The following is a 17,951-nucleotide window of genomic DNA, read 5'->3' as shown; positions in this document are numbered from 1 at the left end:
GTCCATAGGTATCAGTCTGCCTCAAATCACCTACCAACGATAACTTTTCATGTTCGTTCACTGTTGGGGGCTGGTGGAGAGAGCAATGATTCCTGCTGCTTTTGGGATTTTTTTGTGGTGGTGAATTTAAATCGAAGGACCTGCACTTTCTCTTGTGGTTCTGGAAATGTAATTCAGAGATGACAACAGTGTTTCCATGGTGTTAACCAAGAGCCAATCAGTTAAAAGGTTTGTGTCATTGCGATGGAATGTTATAGCATGTATAATCTATCAGAGGTTTTCTTAGGGGATGAGGAGAAGATTACTTTTTACTAATAAAGACATTGGACTGGAATGGCAACCAGTTCCCTAAGTTCCTTCATACTTATACATCCAGGCCTGTTGCTTATTACATTTTTAATCCTCCAGCCATACCATTTTAGAACTTTTTTGTGGTTTTTTATGTTGTTTTTGGGTTTTATTTATGCATTTATTTCTAAACAGCCCACCCTAAGAAAGAAACTGTAAAGTAATTTCTTTTTTTTGAGAGCTGGATTTGTGAGTGTAATTTCAGATCTATTTTAGAAATTATTCGTCAGATCTTTCTCAGAGGAACAAACTGTGGTATCACTCCTCCTTTTATAAGCAAAACATTTTACATTTACATTTATGGCATTTAGCAGACGCTCTTATCCAGAGCAACTTACAAAAGTGCCTTTGTTTACATGCCTTTTTTTGCATGAGATTTATTCTGCTTAAATACATAGGACCGTCTTTCTTTCTACTGAGTAAACATTCTAAAACTTAATGATTAAGAACTCTAACATAGTTGTGTGTGGAATCTGACTACATTTACAGATTTAAAGCTGCTACAGAGAAACGGTCACAGAAAGCACAATGCCTACCATCGTATTTCACTCGATAAGTAAAAGCAAAACAATATAGCTTACAAACCATATTCAATAGCTTCCCCCACTTAATCATTTAAAGCACCTTTGAATGATATCTTTCAAGCATTTTTGAATATGTGACCTGAGGATTCTGTCCATATTCCCGGCAGGTTCAGCCAGGCCATCTCTCTGCCCCGCAGGTAACACTGGTCTGCTCTCTCACCATCCTCATTTCACACTGATTAAAGTATCCAGTACATGTTGTGCATCTGGAATTTTAGGGACCTTTAAGTAGCTGAAGAACGTTGTATTGCTGCTGATAAAATTGTCGCTGTTAGCTGCATTTATTTCAAAATTTCTGTCATCATGTTCAAGGCTCTTAACAATATCTCTCCCTCTAATCTCTCTGCCCCCCCCCCCCCCCCACCATCAAGATTAAACCAATCCCTTCCTGCATGTAAAACAACCTCATAACTCATAATTTTGCTCTTTTTCATACAACCAGCTCCCTGCCTAATCTGTTCCCTTCTCTTTAGTTCATCTACTCTAGTTACTCTAGTTGCTCTGTCTCTGTTCTTTCCTCATTGTCTGTAAGCGTGTTTGGGTTACTGAAGAGGCTAAATGAATTTAACATGAGGTAAAGGTGGGGCTTGTTGGAGAAGGTCAGATGTAAAGATTGTGAATAACCCTGAGGCAGTACACCCAATCAGGAGGCAGCTGATGATATTCCATCTTATTTCCCTCCAGGCGTAGTATCTTCATACGAGAATATGTCAATGGACCAATCGTCCTGCAGAGGCTGCTCACGTTAAATTCTGCAAGAAACAATAACAATGATAAAACAAATGATAAAACAAACCTCGACACAATGTGGAACCTTTTCTATCATGTCTGCTGCAGCGTCTCACTGAAAATCCTGGCGTCATGTGCTTTAACAGTGTACATATGGTACCAACCGAATCAGCTCGTGAAAATAACAGAAAATGCACGGTGATTTGTTTCATGTGTAGCATGCATGGCTATGCATTGCACTGGGTCTCCAATACTGGAATTCAAAGTTATATGATATGTATGAAAATGGTTTGTGCTGTTATTGTGACATTAACAGTGTTATTAACCACGGCTCAGGCACCAGGCATTTTCTTAGATGCATTTAGAACTGGGCAGAAGTTGGTTCTCCATACAGGAAGTCTGAGTGAAATCGCTTGCATGTGTACAGGCCGTACCGCTCATGCTGTTATGCCACTGGGAGAGGAAAGAGCCATGTTCCAGCCAAGCTGGACTCTCTGTGCTCTGTGTCAGCCTGGAACTGTTGAGCCCGAGCGGTTTTGGACTCTGCAAGAGGACGCGTGCTAACTGAGAGTCAGACGCAGAATGGGTGTGTGTGACGGCCCTGTCTGTCCATGTTTGGACTTACTGTTGACGCACGTATTTGGTGTCATGTCTGTTGCAGAGCTCAGAAAATAGGAAAATAGGCACACATTCTTTCCTCCTGCCAGCAGAGATATGTGGATCAAAACATTCTTCCTTTTGAAGTGGCAGGCCAGAATGTTCTCTATTCATGTCTCCTTCTTTCGTCTGTCTGATTTTAGGAGGCCAGCCTCTGAGCTTCTACCAAACAGCGTCTTACAAAAAAATGCTGTTCATTCCAACCTGAGGTAAATGTTGGCTCATGATGGCTTTTTTTCATAACAAGTCTGTTTTGTCAGAAATACTGATGATTTGAGTAAACCTGTAAACCGCAATTAAAACAGAAAGGATCTGTTTGACCATTCAAGACTGGAGGAATTAGAATCGCCGTCGGCCGAGGAATTCTCCTGCAGAAGGTCTGTGCTGCTCATGAGTGCGGGCAGAATGCTCCCATGAAGAACGGGAGGGGGGCGGGAACAGAGAGTGCTTTTGGACTGCTGGAATCCTCCTGGAGTGTTCACAGATGTTTCCAGATGCACTCCCCCCTCCCCCTCTCCCCCTCTCCCCCTCTCCAATCCCTCCCACTTCATCAGCTAATGCACTTTCCCTCCCTGTCCGCCTCATGTCTCTCTCAGGATTGCTTGTCTCTTGTAGTCGCGACAAACACTTTTCTTTTCCGTCCAATCGTGTCACATTTTCCATGATTTTTCTCATTGACCATTCGTGTCCGAGTGTTTATGCTCCTGAGCCAAGGATGAGTTCATGGGTCTGACGGCATGGTTTTCCTCTCGAATGCAGCCGTCCAACAGGCAAACATCATGATAGATCTCAGTCGTCAGACAGCACAAAGCCTCTAGGATGCATGAATTTCGGCTAGTTTACAGCTATGACCTCAGAGGTGATTCTGCAGAAGAATGATGGCCTTGTAAAGTGTACGTTTAAATTAATCCTTAAGCAGCTAATTTGCTGTTGGACTGCCACACCAACTTCATAGACCTCTAGACTGTGTCACTGCAGAATCCTTTCAAACCACTGTGCTAAGAGATTGTTTTTCCACTTTATTTCTGGTCATTTCAGAAATTTGCACAAGAGGGGGCAGTTGAGCCAGTAAGATGAACCCAGATGTGGTATCTGCCGCTCATAGCAGGTGGTCACTGATTGGTTGTGGCCAACTCCCTGATCCTCACAAGTCCTCTACGCTCTGCTACTGTGTGTGCCAGATTTGAGTGTCTATACCCCATTTATTCCATGAATCATCTGGAAGCTTTACAAGTGCTCTAAATGTATTATGAAACTGTGCTGCCATGCACCGGCTTAGAGCTGCCAACACACAACGTGATGTCAGTCCAAGACGACACAGGCAACCTCTGTTATGAAATAAGCCCTAATATTTTAGATATAGACAGTATTTTACTCTCTCACCTCTGATGTTGTTGACCTCCAGGTAAAGGTACTGCAGAGTAATGGGAACAACTGGAATTTGAGTGAGCTGGTTGTAGGAGAGGTCCACCTCCACTAAAGAGCTGACGTTGAAGGTGCCGGGGCTCAGATCCTCGCTCTTCAGACGATTGCGGCTGAGACGTAAATAACGGAGCCCGGTGAAGCCCTGCAGGCTGTCCGATGACATGCCTGTCAGGACGTTGCTGGAGAGGTACAGCTGCTGGACAGATGGAGGAAGATGCTTTGGGAAAGTGTCCAGGCGGTTGTGGCTGAGGTCCATCAGGTTAAGCATGGAAAGGCCTGGTGATAAACACAAGAGACAGATGCATCAGAAAAATGCTTCTGTCTTTACAATTATAAGTGCTGTGGTTGTGGTCACTATTTCACTCTTTTCTCATGTTTTTTGTGTTGGAGGAAATGTCTGAAGTCCACATGGATTTTGAAAAAGAATAATGTTTTTTTACAGCAAAAAATTCAATTATTTAAAGAGATGTATTTAATCTGTTACAGAGGAAGTTTTTTGTTTTTGTTTGACCTCAGTCATAAGAAGGAAGAAGTAAGTACATCAACACTGTTTGTGCAGAAACACCACTGTGATAAATGTCACATACCTTTGAAATCATCCTGTCCAAGAGTCTTCAGCTGATTGCCTTGCAACAGAAGCAATTCCAGATTCGTTAGATTCTGCAATGTTCCATGGGAAATTTCCTCGATGTGATTGTATGCCAGTCTCAGCTGCCTGAGCGTACCAGGCAGTCCCGCCGGCACCTTCGTCAGGTTGTTGTGGTTAATGAAAAGGTTCACTAATCGTGTCAAACCAGACAGCGGGGCCCCTTCGAGCTTCTCACTGAGAAGCTGGTTGTGGTCCAGGAACAGCCAGCGTAAGCTGGTAGCATTGCTGAAGGCTCCAGAACTGAAGCCACTGACCATGTTACCTTGGAGGAAGAGGTACTCAGTCCTGGGTGGAAGGTGTTCAGGAAGCCTGCCCAGACCCCTGTGGTCACAGTACAATGCAGTGGGCCACTGGATCGGACAATCACACTCTAGAGGGCAGCTCTGAGGGTTCACCGCCCTGAACCAACCTGTGTCCATGCGCCCTCTCAGAGTGAACACACTGGGCTCCCCCAGGAAGCGGTCGATCCACAGTGGCACGCCTCCATAATCCAAGTCTGAGGTTGTGGTCCACGTCGGCCCACACACACACAGTATTAGAAGTAACGTCCTCGTGTCCATTGGTTAGCTCGTCTACATTAAACAGAAACAGGCAGAAATTACATGCTGTGCTTCTCATGCAATTTAATATTAGAGGACGTGCAGGATGAATCACAGGAACATATAAATCACAGGAACTTTAGTTGTGATAAATGACAGCTTCCAAACGTGTCATCTGACCGCCAGTAGTGAGGTCGTCACGTGGATCTCTCAGAAGATTGGCATTTGTTCAGGTATGATAGAAATCATTTTCCTTTGTTCTTACTTGACCAAGAATTATTAAACAATGCTATTTATTCTATTTATTCTTTCTTTTCAATATGTCAATTTATACTTCATAGGTAGATTCTTCTATGCTGTCCCTAAACATCTGGAAAAGGAAAACCGTCTCCGATTTTCTGCTAACATTGTTTCATCTTTTCCACCTCCTATCAGAAACAGCCTGATCACAAAATGCAGATGACAATTTCATTCACACGTATCGAGCGCATACCTCTCTTTTCTCGGCTGGCCGGCGCTGTGTGTTTTGCAGAGGGCCTCCCAACGCAGTAGGTCTGCCTGAATGCTTATTTCCACAGCGAGCTGATGCACGCCGTATGTGCGGGCAACCTGCGGATGTACACCAGCCAATGCAGCATTCCGCACTCTTTCATGGCCGAGGCCCCGTGGTCCCGCATGACTCTCGTCCCGCAACTTTTCTGTCTTTTTCCTTTTTTCCACCTCCCGGCCTGTCTGGGCAGTCTGTGTAATGCGACGGCTCAGTGGCGGAACAATCTGACTGAAACATCTGAAATGAACATTATGTGGATCTTAGACCAAAGCATCAGAACAAAATGAAAGTCTGTTGTGTAGAGTGAGCATACAGTGATACATAGAGCACAGCATGGAGATGCTATTGAAAGATTTATACAGTGTGTGTGATGTTTATCTTTGAACTACACTTAGTTCGTACGACTATAAAGTATGACTTCCTCAGTACAACCACTCGCGTACCCTCACCACTCGCGCACCCTCACGTGGCAGGCTTGCTCAGGACCATGCTGTGCTGCAGTGCAACAGCTGGTGGGGTCCTGGGGAGCCAAAGAGACCCTGCACACGTGTGCGTGCGGGAGTGCGGGCGTGCACTTCAGCTGTGCAAACCCTCTTTGAAAGGCGTGAGGATGACGACGTGTTTCAGGGCTGTGAAAGTGCAGAGCAGTCATAGCGCCCCCTACTAGACAAGTGAAACAAAACAATAACAGAGTTGGTTTATTTGTCTGGATCTCCTGATATAAATAGATTCACATTTGAATGCAGATCTATGCACAAGATTTGGATTTATCCAGAACTGCAGAAAGTTTAAGTGGCCAGTTCAGTTAGATTAAATGGGACTAAAGCTTACATAAACCTTTTCAGTGTTAGGTCATCATTGTAGAGTAAGATATGTACATTTCTTAGACTACATGCTTATATCAAATGTACAAATATTATGTTCAAAGTATAAAAATATTTGACAGAGCTGCTTCACCTGCTAAATGGCACTGCTTTCTTAAACCGAAAATATTGTGCCAAATTCCTGACTGAGTACTAAATGCAGGATACGGTTTCAAAGTCCACAGCTTCAATTCAGACCCCTTCTCTTATTTTGACATTGTTTAAGTAAGAACACAGAACTCTTGAGTGAGACTGCTAAACAGGTTGTCTAATGCCACAGATGAATAATAAATCATTATAAATCATCCAGAAATCAATAGCCTTGAAATCATTATGCAGTATAAAAATAGGAACTTATCAACATGGTGTTTTGGTCCATAAGTGTGAGAATGAGGACTCGGTCATCTATTGCTCAGCTAAATAATGTACTGCACTGTTTCCTGCAACCACATCTGTCTAATACATAGTGTACTTTGCTTGGACTGAATACTTTGCTTGGACTGAACGTCTTAATAACACATTCTAATGCATTACAAGATAAAGGTGACACTGATTTTAACCAGATCACAATATTGAACCTTAATATCGATTCATGATAATTATATTATAATAAAGCAGGCTGGGTGTTTCACCTCTACACCCAGGTGCATTTTATGAAATTAGAACCCTTTAACCAGAATTTCTAGAAAATATTGACTTAAATCTGAAAATGTGTTTTTCTCCAAAGCAGCTTGGTGTAAAGGTAACACATACCACTGCCGCCATAAACACAGTAGTCTTTCACTGGGAGCCTGATTTCTTTTCCATGAAAGCTGAAGGAAATGAGGGAACCATGCAGTGCTTTAAACCCAGATGCCTACAGAGTACACCTAGAATACAGAGTACACCTATAGTACACCTAGAGTACAGAGTACACCTAGAGTACAGAGTATAGAGTACACCTAGAGTACAGAGTACACCTAGAGTACAGAGTATAGAATACACCTAGAGTACAGAGTACACCTAGAGTATAGAGTACACCTAGATTACAGAGTACACCTAGAGTACAGAGTATAGAGTACACCTAGAGTACAGAGTACACCTAGAGTACAGAGTATAGAATACACCTAGAGTACAGAGTACACCTAGAGTACAGAGTATAGATTACACCTAGAGTACAGAGTATAGAGTACACCTAGAGTACAGAGTACACCTAGAGTACAGAGTATAGAATACACCTAGAGTACAGAGTACACCTAGAGTACAGAGTATAGAGTACACCTAGAGTACAGAGTATAGAGTACACTTAGAGTACAGAGTACACCTAGAGTACAGAGTATAGAATACACCTAGAGTACAGAGTATAGAGTACACCTAGAGTACAGAGTACACCTAGGAGGCAAAACCTCATCCATGAAAACATAGTCTTTTGTCATACATGTATGTTTAACCATCAGTATTCATATCTATTTAAAATAATAAATGATCATTATCTCTGTGTGTGTTTGTGTGTGGAAATTTTGAATTTCCAGTGAGGTCCAAGAAAAAAAACAAAACATTTTCCTCTTTTAAAATTTAAATGTGCTAAATTTTTGTGAATTGTGATTTTTCACTGCAATTGAAATTTGTCCTCTGCTTTTTACCCATCAATGCAGTTAGAACACACACACTAGTGATTACTAGGGGGCTGTGGTGCACACATGCCCAGAGCTGTGGGCAGCCCTAGCCCGGCGCCCGGGGAGCAGTTGAGGTTAGGTGCCTTGCTCAAGGGCACCTCAGTCATGGCCTCAGGTCTGGGAATCGAACCCACGACCCTCCGGTCACAAGACCAGTTCCCTACCACAGGACCATGACATTTATTTTTTGGTTCCTTGCATTCCTGTATCTTAAGGGGAAAGTCTGTACATAACATGAGCAATAAGATTATCTTTGACAGCTGCTCCTGAACGGTGCAGCCTGGCAGACACATTCCTCTCCCTGTTGCCGTGTTGCTGACTCTCTCTGCTCCTCCCCCAACGCCCCATTACTTCACCTCTGTAGCAGTGGAATCTCCTGCATGTAACCATTACCATTGCCGTGTGAATTTTTTTAATGTACACACATATGCAAGCAACAAACATCCACTGCACTGTGTGTGTGTGCGCACGTGCGTGCGTGCGTGCGCACGTGGTTTGCATCATGCATAAGTGCAGCAATGCAGGTTTTCCTGTTTGTTGGGTGCCTACTAGCTGGTTGGGTGTTTCGTTTTCCTCTTGTCTGGCCTGTGACAGAGATCCGTGGAAGGCTGGGGAGGGGGTTGCGGTCGCACCTCTGCTGTGGGTGAGCATGGCAAAGCCGCAGTGGCAGAGCAGACAGGTGCGGTAGGTGTTACCCGGCGCTCTGTAGACGTGGGAGCTGAGTCATCTCTTGCTCTCTTTCTCTAGTTCACCTACTCAACACAGCACTGATAAGTCATACAAGGACAAATGTGGCAACAGTTACTAACAAGTAGGATGGATTGTGAATATGTGGTGGACGTTTTGACAGAAAAACACTCATTAAGATCTCACATCTACAATAAATGTCAGTTTGAAACTGCACTCAAACCGCAAAACATTATGTTTTAAAGCTTTATTACCTCTATGTATCTCCATAAGTGAAGAAAGGCACGGGGCCTTCATGGGGGCTTGTCACTTATTTTTTTTAGTTCAGTTGACCCTTCCAGTGCAGTGCAGACAGTTCATAGAGAAACAATGAGTCAGGGGCTGGTTGCAGATTTGATCAATTCTGTGTCATCACTAGAGGGCGCCACAGGGTTCACACTTCTTATTAAAGTTTATGTATTTTGTGCATATATTTGATCATCAACTGTATTACAAAGGAGTTTCCCCATTTTGTGACTCATGTGCTTGTAATCTTTTATTTGCTTTTCTTTATGTTTTGGGGAAAGGAGGCGATGCCTTTGAAGAGACTATAATTGTTCCCATCCATGTAGGAAATGTATACCCAGCCTGGGAGTAACTGCATATGTTTGATTGCATAGTCAAGGGGAACTTGGCTTTGGTTAAATACAGCTCTGAGGAGCTTCAAATCTCTAGCCTACCCAAGCCCTTTCCATCACTTCATAAGTCATACACAACTTCTGAAGATGTGTAAGAAGAATGAACAATGGAGTGTCAACATTTGGTTAAGCATAATAAGCATAATAATTACTATGTACAGTTTTTAGCCAATCAAACTCTTAATTAAAGTGGGAGAGATGTTTTTCTTTTTGCTGTTTATGATCTTTCTAGGGCATTTTGTGATGACACATTGCTATTCTCTCTCTCTCTCTCTCTCTCTCTCTCTCTCTCTCTCTCTCTCTCTCTCTCTCTCTCTCTCTGTGTATGTGTGTGTGTGTATACTGTCTGTTTACTTGATCCCTTTGTGGAATCAAATCCAAATGTCTCTACAATGTAACAAAAACAGCGAAAAATATTAGAGCTTTGGGACATGCTTTGTAATAATAAAAAAATAATTAGAAAAACACAGCAGGAACTTTTAAGCATTACAACAGCAGATAGCAGATGTCCAAAAGTGGGTCAGAAATATTAAGAACTAGGCAGGCACTGGTCTGACATGATCCATACCTGCTGGCTAAAGAAACTAATAGCTGACTAACATGACTGACTAACTGAACAAATTAGACAGCTGCTAAATATAAACTCCAATCTGGACAAACAAGGCAGGACAATACTGGCCACTGAAGGACCAACAAGGGACAAACCCCATCCAACCACAGACCAATAACCTGCCTGTTCACAACATGGAAACTCCTGTCAGGAAGTCTAGCCACCAGTCAGAATAAGCATGTGTGCAGATACTTGACAACTGCTCAGAAAGGGACTGATAACGACATATACACTAACAATACGCCGTATGAGAGAAGAACTGGAAACTTCTCATTGCACATTGGGCACTTCATCCAAGACCCAACAACCAAAGGTTGCCAGGAGGAGGTGAACAGAGCCTGGAATATAATAACATCCACTATACACTGTGAGACACGAAATATCAATGAATACAAAGATCGCCCCCAGTGGCCCCCAGATGAACTGGCTGGCACATGAAAATCCTCCCAATGTCAAGGGCAAAGGCAGGAGTGAAGACAGAGTAACACTAACCATGTCAGCACAAGATGAAGCACTAGGTGCTAGGTCAGATGGTTGTGTCACGCCAAAGAAGATCCAAGACACAGGCTTTAGAAAGGAGCCAGTGATGCAAGATGCTGGTAGGGAAAGTAAATATCAAGACCCAAATAGCAGTGATCAGGAATATGTTCAGAGAGCATATACACGAATATGTGCAGAAAGGTGAAGAATAACATTAAGATCCTTTTGGGAGCTGCAGGTCCACACAAGTCCAGACATTGCAATAGTGGACATGACGCAGGACACAGCAGTCATAACAGACACGGTAGTCCCGAGAGATGTTAACATCCGAAGGGAGGAATTTGAGAAGTTGAAAAAATACCAGGGACTAAGAAAATGTAGAAAGTTAACACGAAGGTCTTCCCAGTGGTGACGGGGCTGTGAGCCCTAAGCTGGAGGAGTGGCTAAAGATCATAGTCATGATGTCATCCATCTCAGTCTAGAAGATCCTTGGAACAGAAAAACTCCCAGATTTCTGGAAGAAGGAAATGACCTATGCCCAACCATTAGAGTCTACACGTAGATCCCAGCCCACTCATTAATACTAGGGTCAGTGTTCATATCTCCCCTCAGACCTGGGTTCAAGCCCCAGGTATGGTGACAGCCTTCATCACAGTGTGTTTAAGCTTCCTACCAACCTCACAAAGCACAAATACCACCAACAACAGACAACAACAGCCTCGGCTTCCCTCAGTCCCCTGTGAATTTATGACAATTAAACGACTATATTGTCAAACAAGGAAACTATTCGTTCCAAATGAGACACTCCTGTCTGACGTTAGCATGGGAAAACGTGAGATAGGCACAGAAACATCCCACGTGTCACAAAGGAAGAAAAAGCAGTGTGTCTCTTATGACTTGTGATGAACGTGTCAACAAAGCATGTTTCCGAAGATTTGGGTCAGTGCTTTTGAGTGATGAGTGATGCATCACTCTCGCCGGGCCGGTCGGAGCAGTGGCAGACGCGTACAGCTTTGCGCAAGATCATTGGTCAGCCTGAAAATTTCCAGTTAATTACACTGGCACGTTCACGTTTTGCTTTCCATTTTAGTAGGACAAAAGCGATATTATTTCCACCCTTGCGGCACTGCTGGGATTTTCAGTTACGTAAATTGTGTAAATTGCATTTTCTCATTTCCTTCATAGTTTATCCCTGTCTGAGTCTATTGTTAATGCAACAAAATTACTACTTCTGATAATTTTATGGGAAACCAGACTTTTGCAAATGATAAAGCAGAAAATTGTTGAAAAAATGCATACTAACCAAAGAATTTGCCCTGGCCAATAGCATACAATAGTATACAAACCCTAACCTTAACTCTAACCCTAGAGTCATAATCATAATATATTTCAGTATGTTAAACCTATTGTTTGTTTGTTTGTCTTGGTGACCTTATTCAAAAGGGTTGTTGTGTATACTGAATGAGCTCCTTGAATTAAACTACAAACGTAAGTTTGCCAGTCTAAAGTCATGTGCTGCGATTTTAACCTTCTTGTCTGAAAGCAGCCTCGAGCAATCAGTGAACATACTGCACACATTTTAGCTGGCTTGTAGTTACGTGTTCAGCACGTGTTCAGTCATAGAACTAGCTTGAGTGTATATGAGTGAATGACGACTTTAAATGTGCAGATGACAGTGTTGACTTATTTATTGCTTGCTTTCAACATTTTTATGCAATAGTGCTACACATGCCACATCCCCAACCTAGTTCCCGTTCAAAGGGTTCCAGCTCATTAACACATGAGGGCAGGGACACCAGGAATGTGAATCGCTTCCTGATGTTGGTCTTAGCTCACACCATATGGGACAGGACTGAGTTCACTGTCTGCCCCACCACAAGGGAGTTAGGTGACGTGTAGTCGGTATAGGACTTATCAGGAAACAAAAACACTGCTGTGATACAGTAATATCGCCTTCAGTGTCACTTCTACCTTGGTGACCTCAGCAGCAGACCAAGGACTGAGCTAGAGTGTGGCTAATGCTTTTTATACACCTATAATTTTATACACCTGTAAATTTGGTGTACCAAATAAAATGATCCATGAAGATAAGCCCAAGGTTGTGTCTCTAATAAGGGGAGTTGTAATTGTAGCCTGCCAAACCAGTGAAAACAGGGTTCACTGGATAATGTGTTTTAGAGTACAAAGAGATTGAGGGTACGCACTCCTGCTACACTCCTGGAGAAAGCTCCAGAAACCCAGCGCCACCAGAGCCCGGGCCCCAGGCCTCTGTCTGGAAGTAATCTATAGCCCAGGTCCCTTGTCTCCAGTGCTAACTCCAAGCGTTTGCTTATCTAAAAACATCTGTCTGCTCCGGGCAGGCATTAGTGAGGCCTCTCTGGGAAGGGAGGGTCCAGGCATTCCATGAGGAGACAGGACATGCACATCAAGGAGCCCCAGGCTCGGAGTCTCATGGAAAGACTGTGGAATGAACAGCTTCAGTGATGTTTTCATGCTCACTTGAACACTCTACCGATGGTGGGTTGAAGGAGAACACGAGAGTGTTTCACCGTACGCAGTGACCCCCGCCCTCTAGTCAAACACGGCGGCTGCTGCATCCTGGTTCCATTCATGGAGTGGAAAGTCAATTTACAGCAGACGCTGTTCTGTGGAATTGCACTTAAGCTCTGCCCTCAGGGCTGGTCAGTCTCCTTGGCTTTGGACTTTAACTGGGACATGAAGGTTTTTGCACGATATTATGGAAGGTTTTGCAGCTGTCCTTTAACTGTCCTTCTGTAGCCGTTGCTCTACAGAAGTGATGTTTTTTCTGCATATCGCATTGAGGCAGTAAGGTAGCATATTTACCATATACAACATTCATTAAAGTTCAGCTGAACTCCAAAGAACCTCAATAAACACTATAAGCAGCACTAGAAATTCTGGGATTTTAAAGTTCATGGGCGCTTCTTTTCAAGTCCAGGCCAGCTGTTGGGTTCCCCCTGTTTTCAATAGTCCAAAGCCCTCACCCCAGAGGAGACAAAAAAGAGGCCGACACAGGGAAACGACCTTTGATGGGTAGTTAACGAGAGCAGGTCAGTCACACGGCGAGGTCAAATCTTGCCGTAACAAGAACAACGTGAAGCGTAAAGGAGCAGATGTGTTGAACGCGGTTCCTCGGCGGTGAACAAGTATCCACAGCTACAGCCCTAGTGAAGAGGGCAGTGAGGATGGAGAGAGAGAAAAGAGCAGTTATTGGATGGGGTTGGGGGGGGTGGGGTGGAGCGGAGGGGGTGGGTGGTTTGGAGGGGGGGGGGGGTGACTTAGAAAGTGTTTGGCAAAGTCAATCTTCACAGTGCTAGCGAGGCTCACAGTGAAACAGGACAAAAAGGAGGGAGTGCCTCTTAACCTAATCAGGTAGGTGTGTTGCTTCAATCTGCACTCTTTCTTTTTTCTGCTTTAATCCTCTTTTTTCTGCATCAGTATATACATACTGAACATTTCCTTCCACAAACATAGTGCTTTTCAGGAGTGTATTCACTCTGCTCAACGTAGTATGCAGTGTACATGTTTTTCCCATATAGCTCAACTTGAATTTAAAGTGGTAAGTTAGATATTTTGCAGTGATGGCCATGTTCCTTTAATCAAGAGAATATTTTTTCATCTGGATTTTTATGAAAATAACAGCAGGGTTGATAGTACTGTCTTTTTTTATTAGTATGCATGTCAACAAACAAGCTGAATTTAACAGTACTGAATTTTACTATCAATACATATACTGCATTATGTATTAACTTTACAAAATGTAAATATTCCAATACGCATTTCATTCACATTTTTCTACATTTGCCTCCTTTTTTCACATTTTGTCTGTACAATTTTTGTTTGTTTGTTTGCCTGCATTCTTATGGCACAAGTCGAGTTGATGAGCATGAATGCGATTTTTCTACTGCAGCTCCAGAACCTCCTGCTCTGACGACCATGCGCCTCACGGCTGTCCTGCTGACCGCGGGCCTTGTGCACCTCACGCTGGCCCAGGACCGAGACCCTTTCTTCTGGATCTACACCCTGCATCCCATGGCAGCCTTGCGTGCTGACACCGCCGGCGGAGACTGTCCAGCAGAATGTGACTGCCCGCCCACCTTCCCTATTGCCATGTACTGCGACAACCGGGGCATGAAGCAGATGCCATATGTCCCGTCTCGCATGAAGTACGTCTACCTGCAGCACAACCAGATCACCACGGTGCCAGACGATGCCTTCGGCAATGCCACCAACATCGTTTGGGTCATGCTGCAGGAGAATAACATCAGCACAGTGGGCAAGAAGGCCTTCGGCAGCCTGGCACACCTGGACCGCCTCTACCTGAGTGGGAACAACCTGAGGAGCGTGCCTGCCAGCCTGCCCCGCAGCCTGCGGGACCTCCGCCTCAACCGCAATAACATCAGCACGGTGGCGGCCAATGCCTTCGAGGGCATGGAGAACCTGACCGTCCTGCTGCTCAATAACAACGACATCCAGGATCTAGGCGGTGCATTTAAGGGCCTCAGGTCCCTCACGCTGCTCGATGTCAGCAACAACCGACTGAAGAAGGTCCCGGACAGCCTGCCTGATATGCTGCACCAGCTGTACCTGGGCTTCAATGCAATCGATGCCGTGCCGGGAACCTTCCTCCACCACTTCACCAACCTGCAGTACGTGCGTTTGTCCCACAACGAGCTCACGAATAAGGGCATCCCACCCAGCACCTTCAACGTGAGTGGACTGGTAGAGCTGGATCTCTCGTTCAACAAGCTGGAACGAATCCCGCAGGTCGGCTCCAGTCTGGAGCACCTCTACCTACAGGCCAATCAAATCAAAGGTACAGCTGCAGTCAACTTGCTTCTATAGAGTAAGCGTAGGCTTTTTTTATGAAGAGCAGCTGGGTTCTTCAGATCAGCCCTCTAATTCTCTTGAGCATAGTTAGTGTTAAAAGATTCTGTTGTCTCGGGGCCCTTGCACTGTTTCATAAATAAATGCCTGTGCAGGATATTTGGGAGCAAAGATCTCCACTGAGCTCTGGACTGCCCTACTTTTCCAGACTCCACTGGAAGAGCTCTGTAACATTGACAAGCTCCGCCATTGTTTTTATTTTCGTGTCCCAGATGTATTTGGTCAGAAAGAAGAATGCTTGCACTGCCCTCTCTGTTGTTTTACACTGAAGCTCATTTCAGTTAAGGGAGTTCAAGTCTTTTTTTGCCAGCTTGCTTTAACATTCTGTAATTATAATAATCAAAATTATATTCTTGTGTATAAATTATATATTCCACTCTGGAATGGAATATATAATATATTCCACTCTGGAATGGAATATATAATTCCAGATCTTGAATGATCTTGCCTGTGGGCTAAGTACCACCATTCCTGCTGGTGAATTATAACATATGTAATTATTTTAGTAAAGTAATATGAATTGGTCTGGTGACATGACAGGTTTCTTTGATTTGTTACAGAGTTTACCCTGGGCAGTTTTTGCAGTGTGGTGGATGTGATGAACTTCTCCAGGCTGAAGGTTTTGCGTTTGGAAGGCAACGAGATCACTCATAGGGACATACCTTCTGATTCTTCTCTCTGCCTGCGCCTTGCCTCAAGCATCGACCTGTAATGTCTTAAATCGGCCAGCAGAGGGCAGCCCTGTCCAGTACTCTTCTGTTTGTCTATGCAGTCCTTTCTGATTTGTTGTTTATGAGTAATATTTTTTGAATATGAAACTGCTTGACTTGATGTATAGTTCTATTCTAAGGGGTGTAATTTGTGTTTTGTTCATGTGTTTCATGTGTGCAAGTGATTGGAAAAGAGAAACAATAGAGAGAAGTGAAAGGTCAGGAACACTAGACTGAAAGAAATAACACTAGACTAGTGGGAACTGAACGTGTTAGACCAAGGTATATTTATCTGTTTCTTCTCTTAAATACTTAATTGTACATTTTGTTTATTATTGCAAGTGTGTGTGTGTGTGTGTGTGTGTGTGTGTGTGTGTGTGTGTGTGTGTGTGTGCGACTACGTCCCCTTGTCTTTATATGTTTTTGTCCAACTGAACTCCACCTAATGCTGTTTTCAACACTGTGGTTAGTTGGTCACAGTTAATGTTTGATTGTCAGTTGATCTTGGCTTCCTATAAGTGTACTTTGCCTGAACGTGCGTGAGTTCAGGAATAGTGGTTGAACAAAAATGCTGTGAGTATTTATTGTGCTTGTGGGCCAGGGACAATCTAACCTACAGTCACACCTGGGAAAAATGTACTCTATGGCATTTCATAAACTATGAACATACTGTTTCTTGTCTATGAGTAACTTGAAAGATTCATTGAGTTTTCTAAGAGGAAATGTATTGCATGCAATATATTAAGGAAGACTACGGTCCTGATGTTTGACCTGTTTGGAGACCTTTAACCTTTAACCTGATTTAATAAATGTAATACATAGTAACCAAAAATGTCTTGTTTAGTCACTTCTTCTCTGAAACGACTCTTTGGAAGGTCAAAGGCCGTGAGCAAACACATGGCATCTTTGCAGTGGAAGATAACGAACAAAAATGATGAAATATTTAATCAGTTTGACTACCACCTGTTAGCACCTACACACCGTAGATATTTATGGCCTCTGTAAAAGGAGAAGCAAGCAAGCACAAGCAAAGTGATGGACAGACCTAAAAACACAGGTACGAAAGCCCTATCTGTGTTTTCTCAAGTTTTACATAAGCTTTACCAAAAGTAGACTATATTGACATGATTACAGATATAAAAAAAAACTAATCAAAGCTAATCAAGGCAAGGATAAGTTATTTTGGCTTGAAGTCCATGAATGTTTTCACCATTGACAAGCCTAAGCTTTTGAATCTATGGTTTCATTTTTGTCTTGATAGAAAACATAACCTGCCATTGCTGTGAATTCAGAATTATTTTCAAAATTCTCATTGGTAGGTTTGTGCATAGATTGCTATATGATTCTGTAAGATAGCAACACTTTAATCAAGCTCTACTACACTACCTCCAAAAAATCAAACTGTAACTAGATGGGATGGAAGCCACTCTGACATAACAGGGAAGTGAGCTACAGGAATATAAAGATAAGTACATATTCACTGATTGTATGCAGAATGTGAAATTGGGAAATGTCTTATCAGCTGTGGGAGAGAACCGTGAACTTGGAGACTGAGCCGTTGTTCACTTTTGCCCTGAGTGTTTTCCTACACTTGCGTTACTCCTAGAGATGGAGCTAAATATCTGCGGTCAGCCGTGGTCATCTGTTATTTCTGACTTCATGTTGGCATTTGTGGTTTGAGGCCATAAGTCGCATTCAGAAGGAGCTGTTTAATTACACATCGTCATGTGCATAATTTGACATGCATCATCCCACAATGTTATAGAGGCTTAAAATTCTTTTGCCAGCCACAATAACTAAATGTGTTTTGTAAGAGGTTCGATGCATTGACTCTTTTTATATTTTTTCGACAGGGTCCTGGTGCATAATGGATTCACTGC

At 43.3% G+C, this 17,951-nt stretch overlaps 2 protein-coding genes across 2 annotated transcripts; one reads left to right on the top strand and one right to left on the bottom strand.

Moving 5' to 3' along the window:
• Positions 1-597: 597 nt before the first annotated feature.
• LOC143490758 (lumican) lies at positions 598-6,057 on the bottom strand. The gene is made up of 5 exons (XM_076989213.1): positions 5,925-6,057; positions 5,425-5,718; positions 4,331-4,964; positions 3,702-4,019; positions 598-1,684 (listed from the first exon to the last, which is right to left on the bottom strand). The coding sequence occupies exons 3-5, from the start codon at positions 4,950-4,952 to the stop codon at positions 1,533-1,535; spliced, it is 1,092 nt and encodes a 363-aa protein (XP_076845328.1). The 5' UTR covers positions 4,953-4,964; positions 5,425-5,718; positions 5,925-6,057; the 3' UTR covers positions 598-1,532.
• Positions 6,058-13,765: 7,708 nt separating this feature from the next.
• Positions 13,766-16,892, top strand: fmoda (fibromodulin a). The gene is made up of 3 exons (XM_076989191.1): positions 13,766-13,846; positions 14,385-15,290; positions 15,922-16,892. Exons 2-3 carry the CDS (start codon positions 14,411-14,413, stop codon positions 16,071-16,073), a joined length of 1,032 nt encoding a protein of 343 aa, XP_076845306.1. The 5' UTR covers positions 13,766-13,846; positions 14,385-14,410; the 3' UTR covers positions 16,074-16,892.
• Positions 16,893-17,951: the final 1,059 nt, after the last annotated feature.

This window comes from Brachyhypopomus gauderio, unplaced genomic scaffold, assembly GCF_052324685.1.
Source record: "Brachyhypopomus gauderio isolate BG-103 unplaced genomic scaffold, BGAUD_0.2 sc66, whole genome shotgun sequence".
Classification (NCBI taxonomy): Eukaryota; Metazoa; Chordata; class Actinopteri; order Gymnotiformes; family Hypopomidae; genus Brachyhypopomus; species Brachyhypopomus gauderio.
Note: the sequence above shows the minus strand (reverse complement) of the source record. Positions and strands in the feature narration are given on the sequence as shown.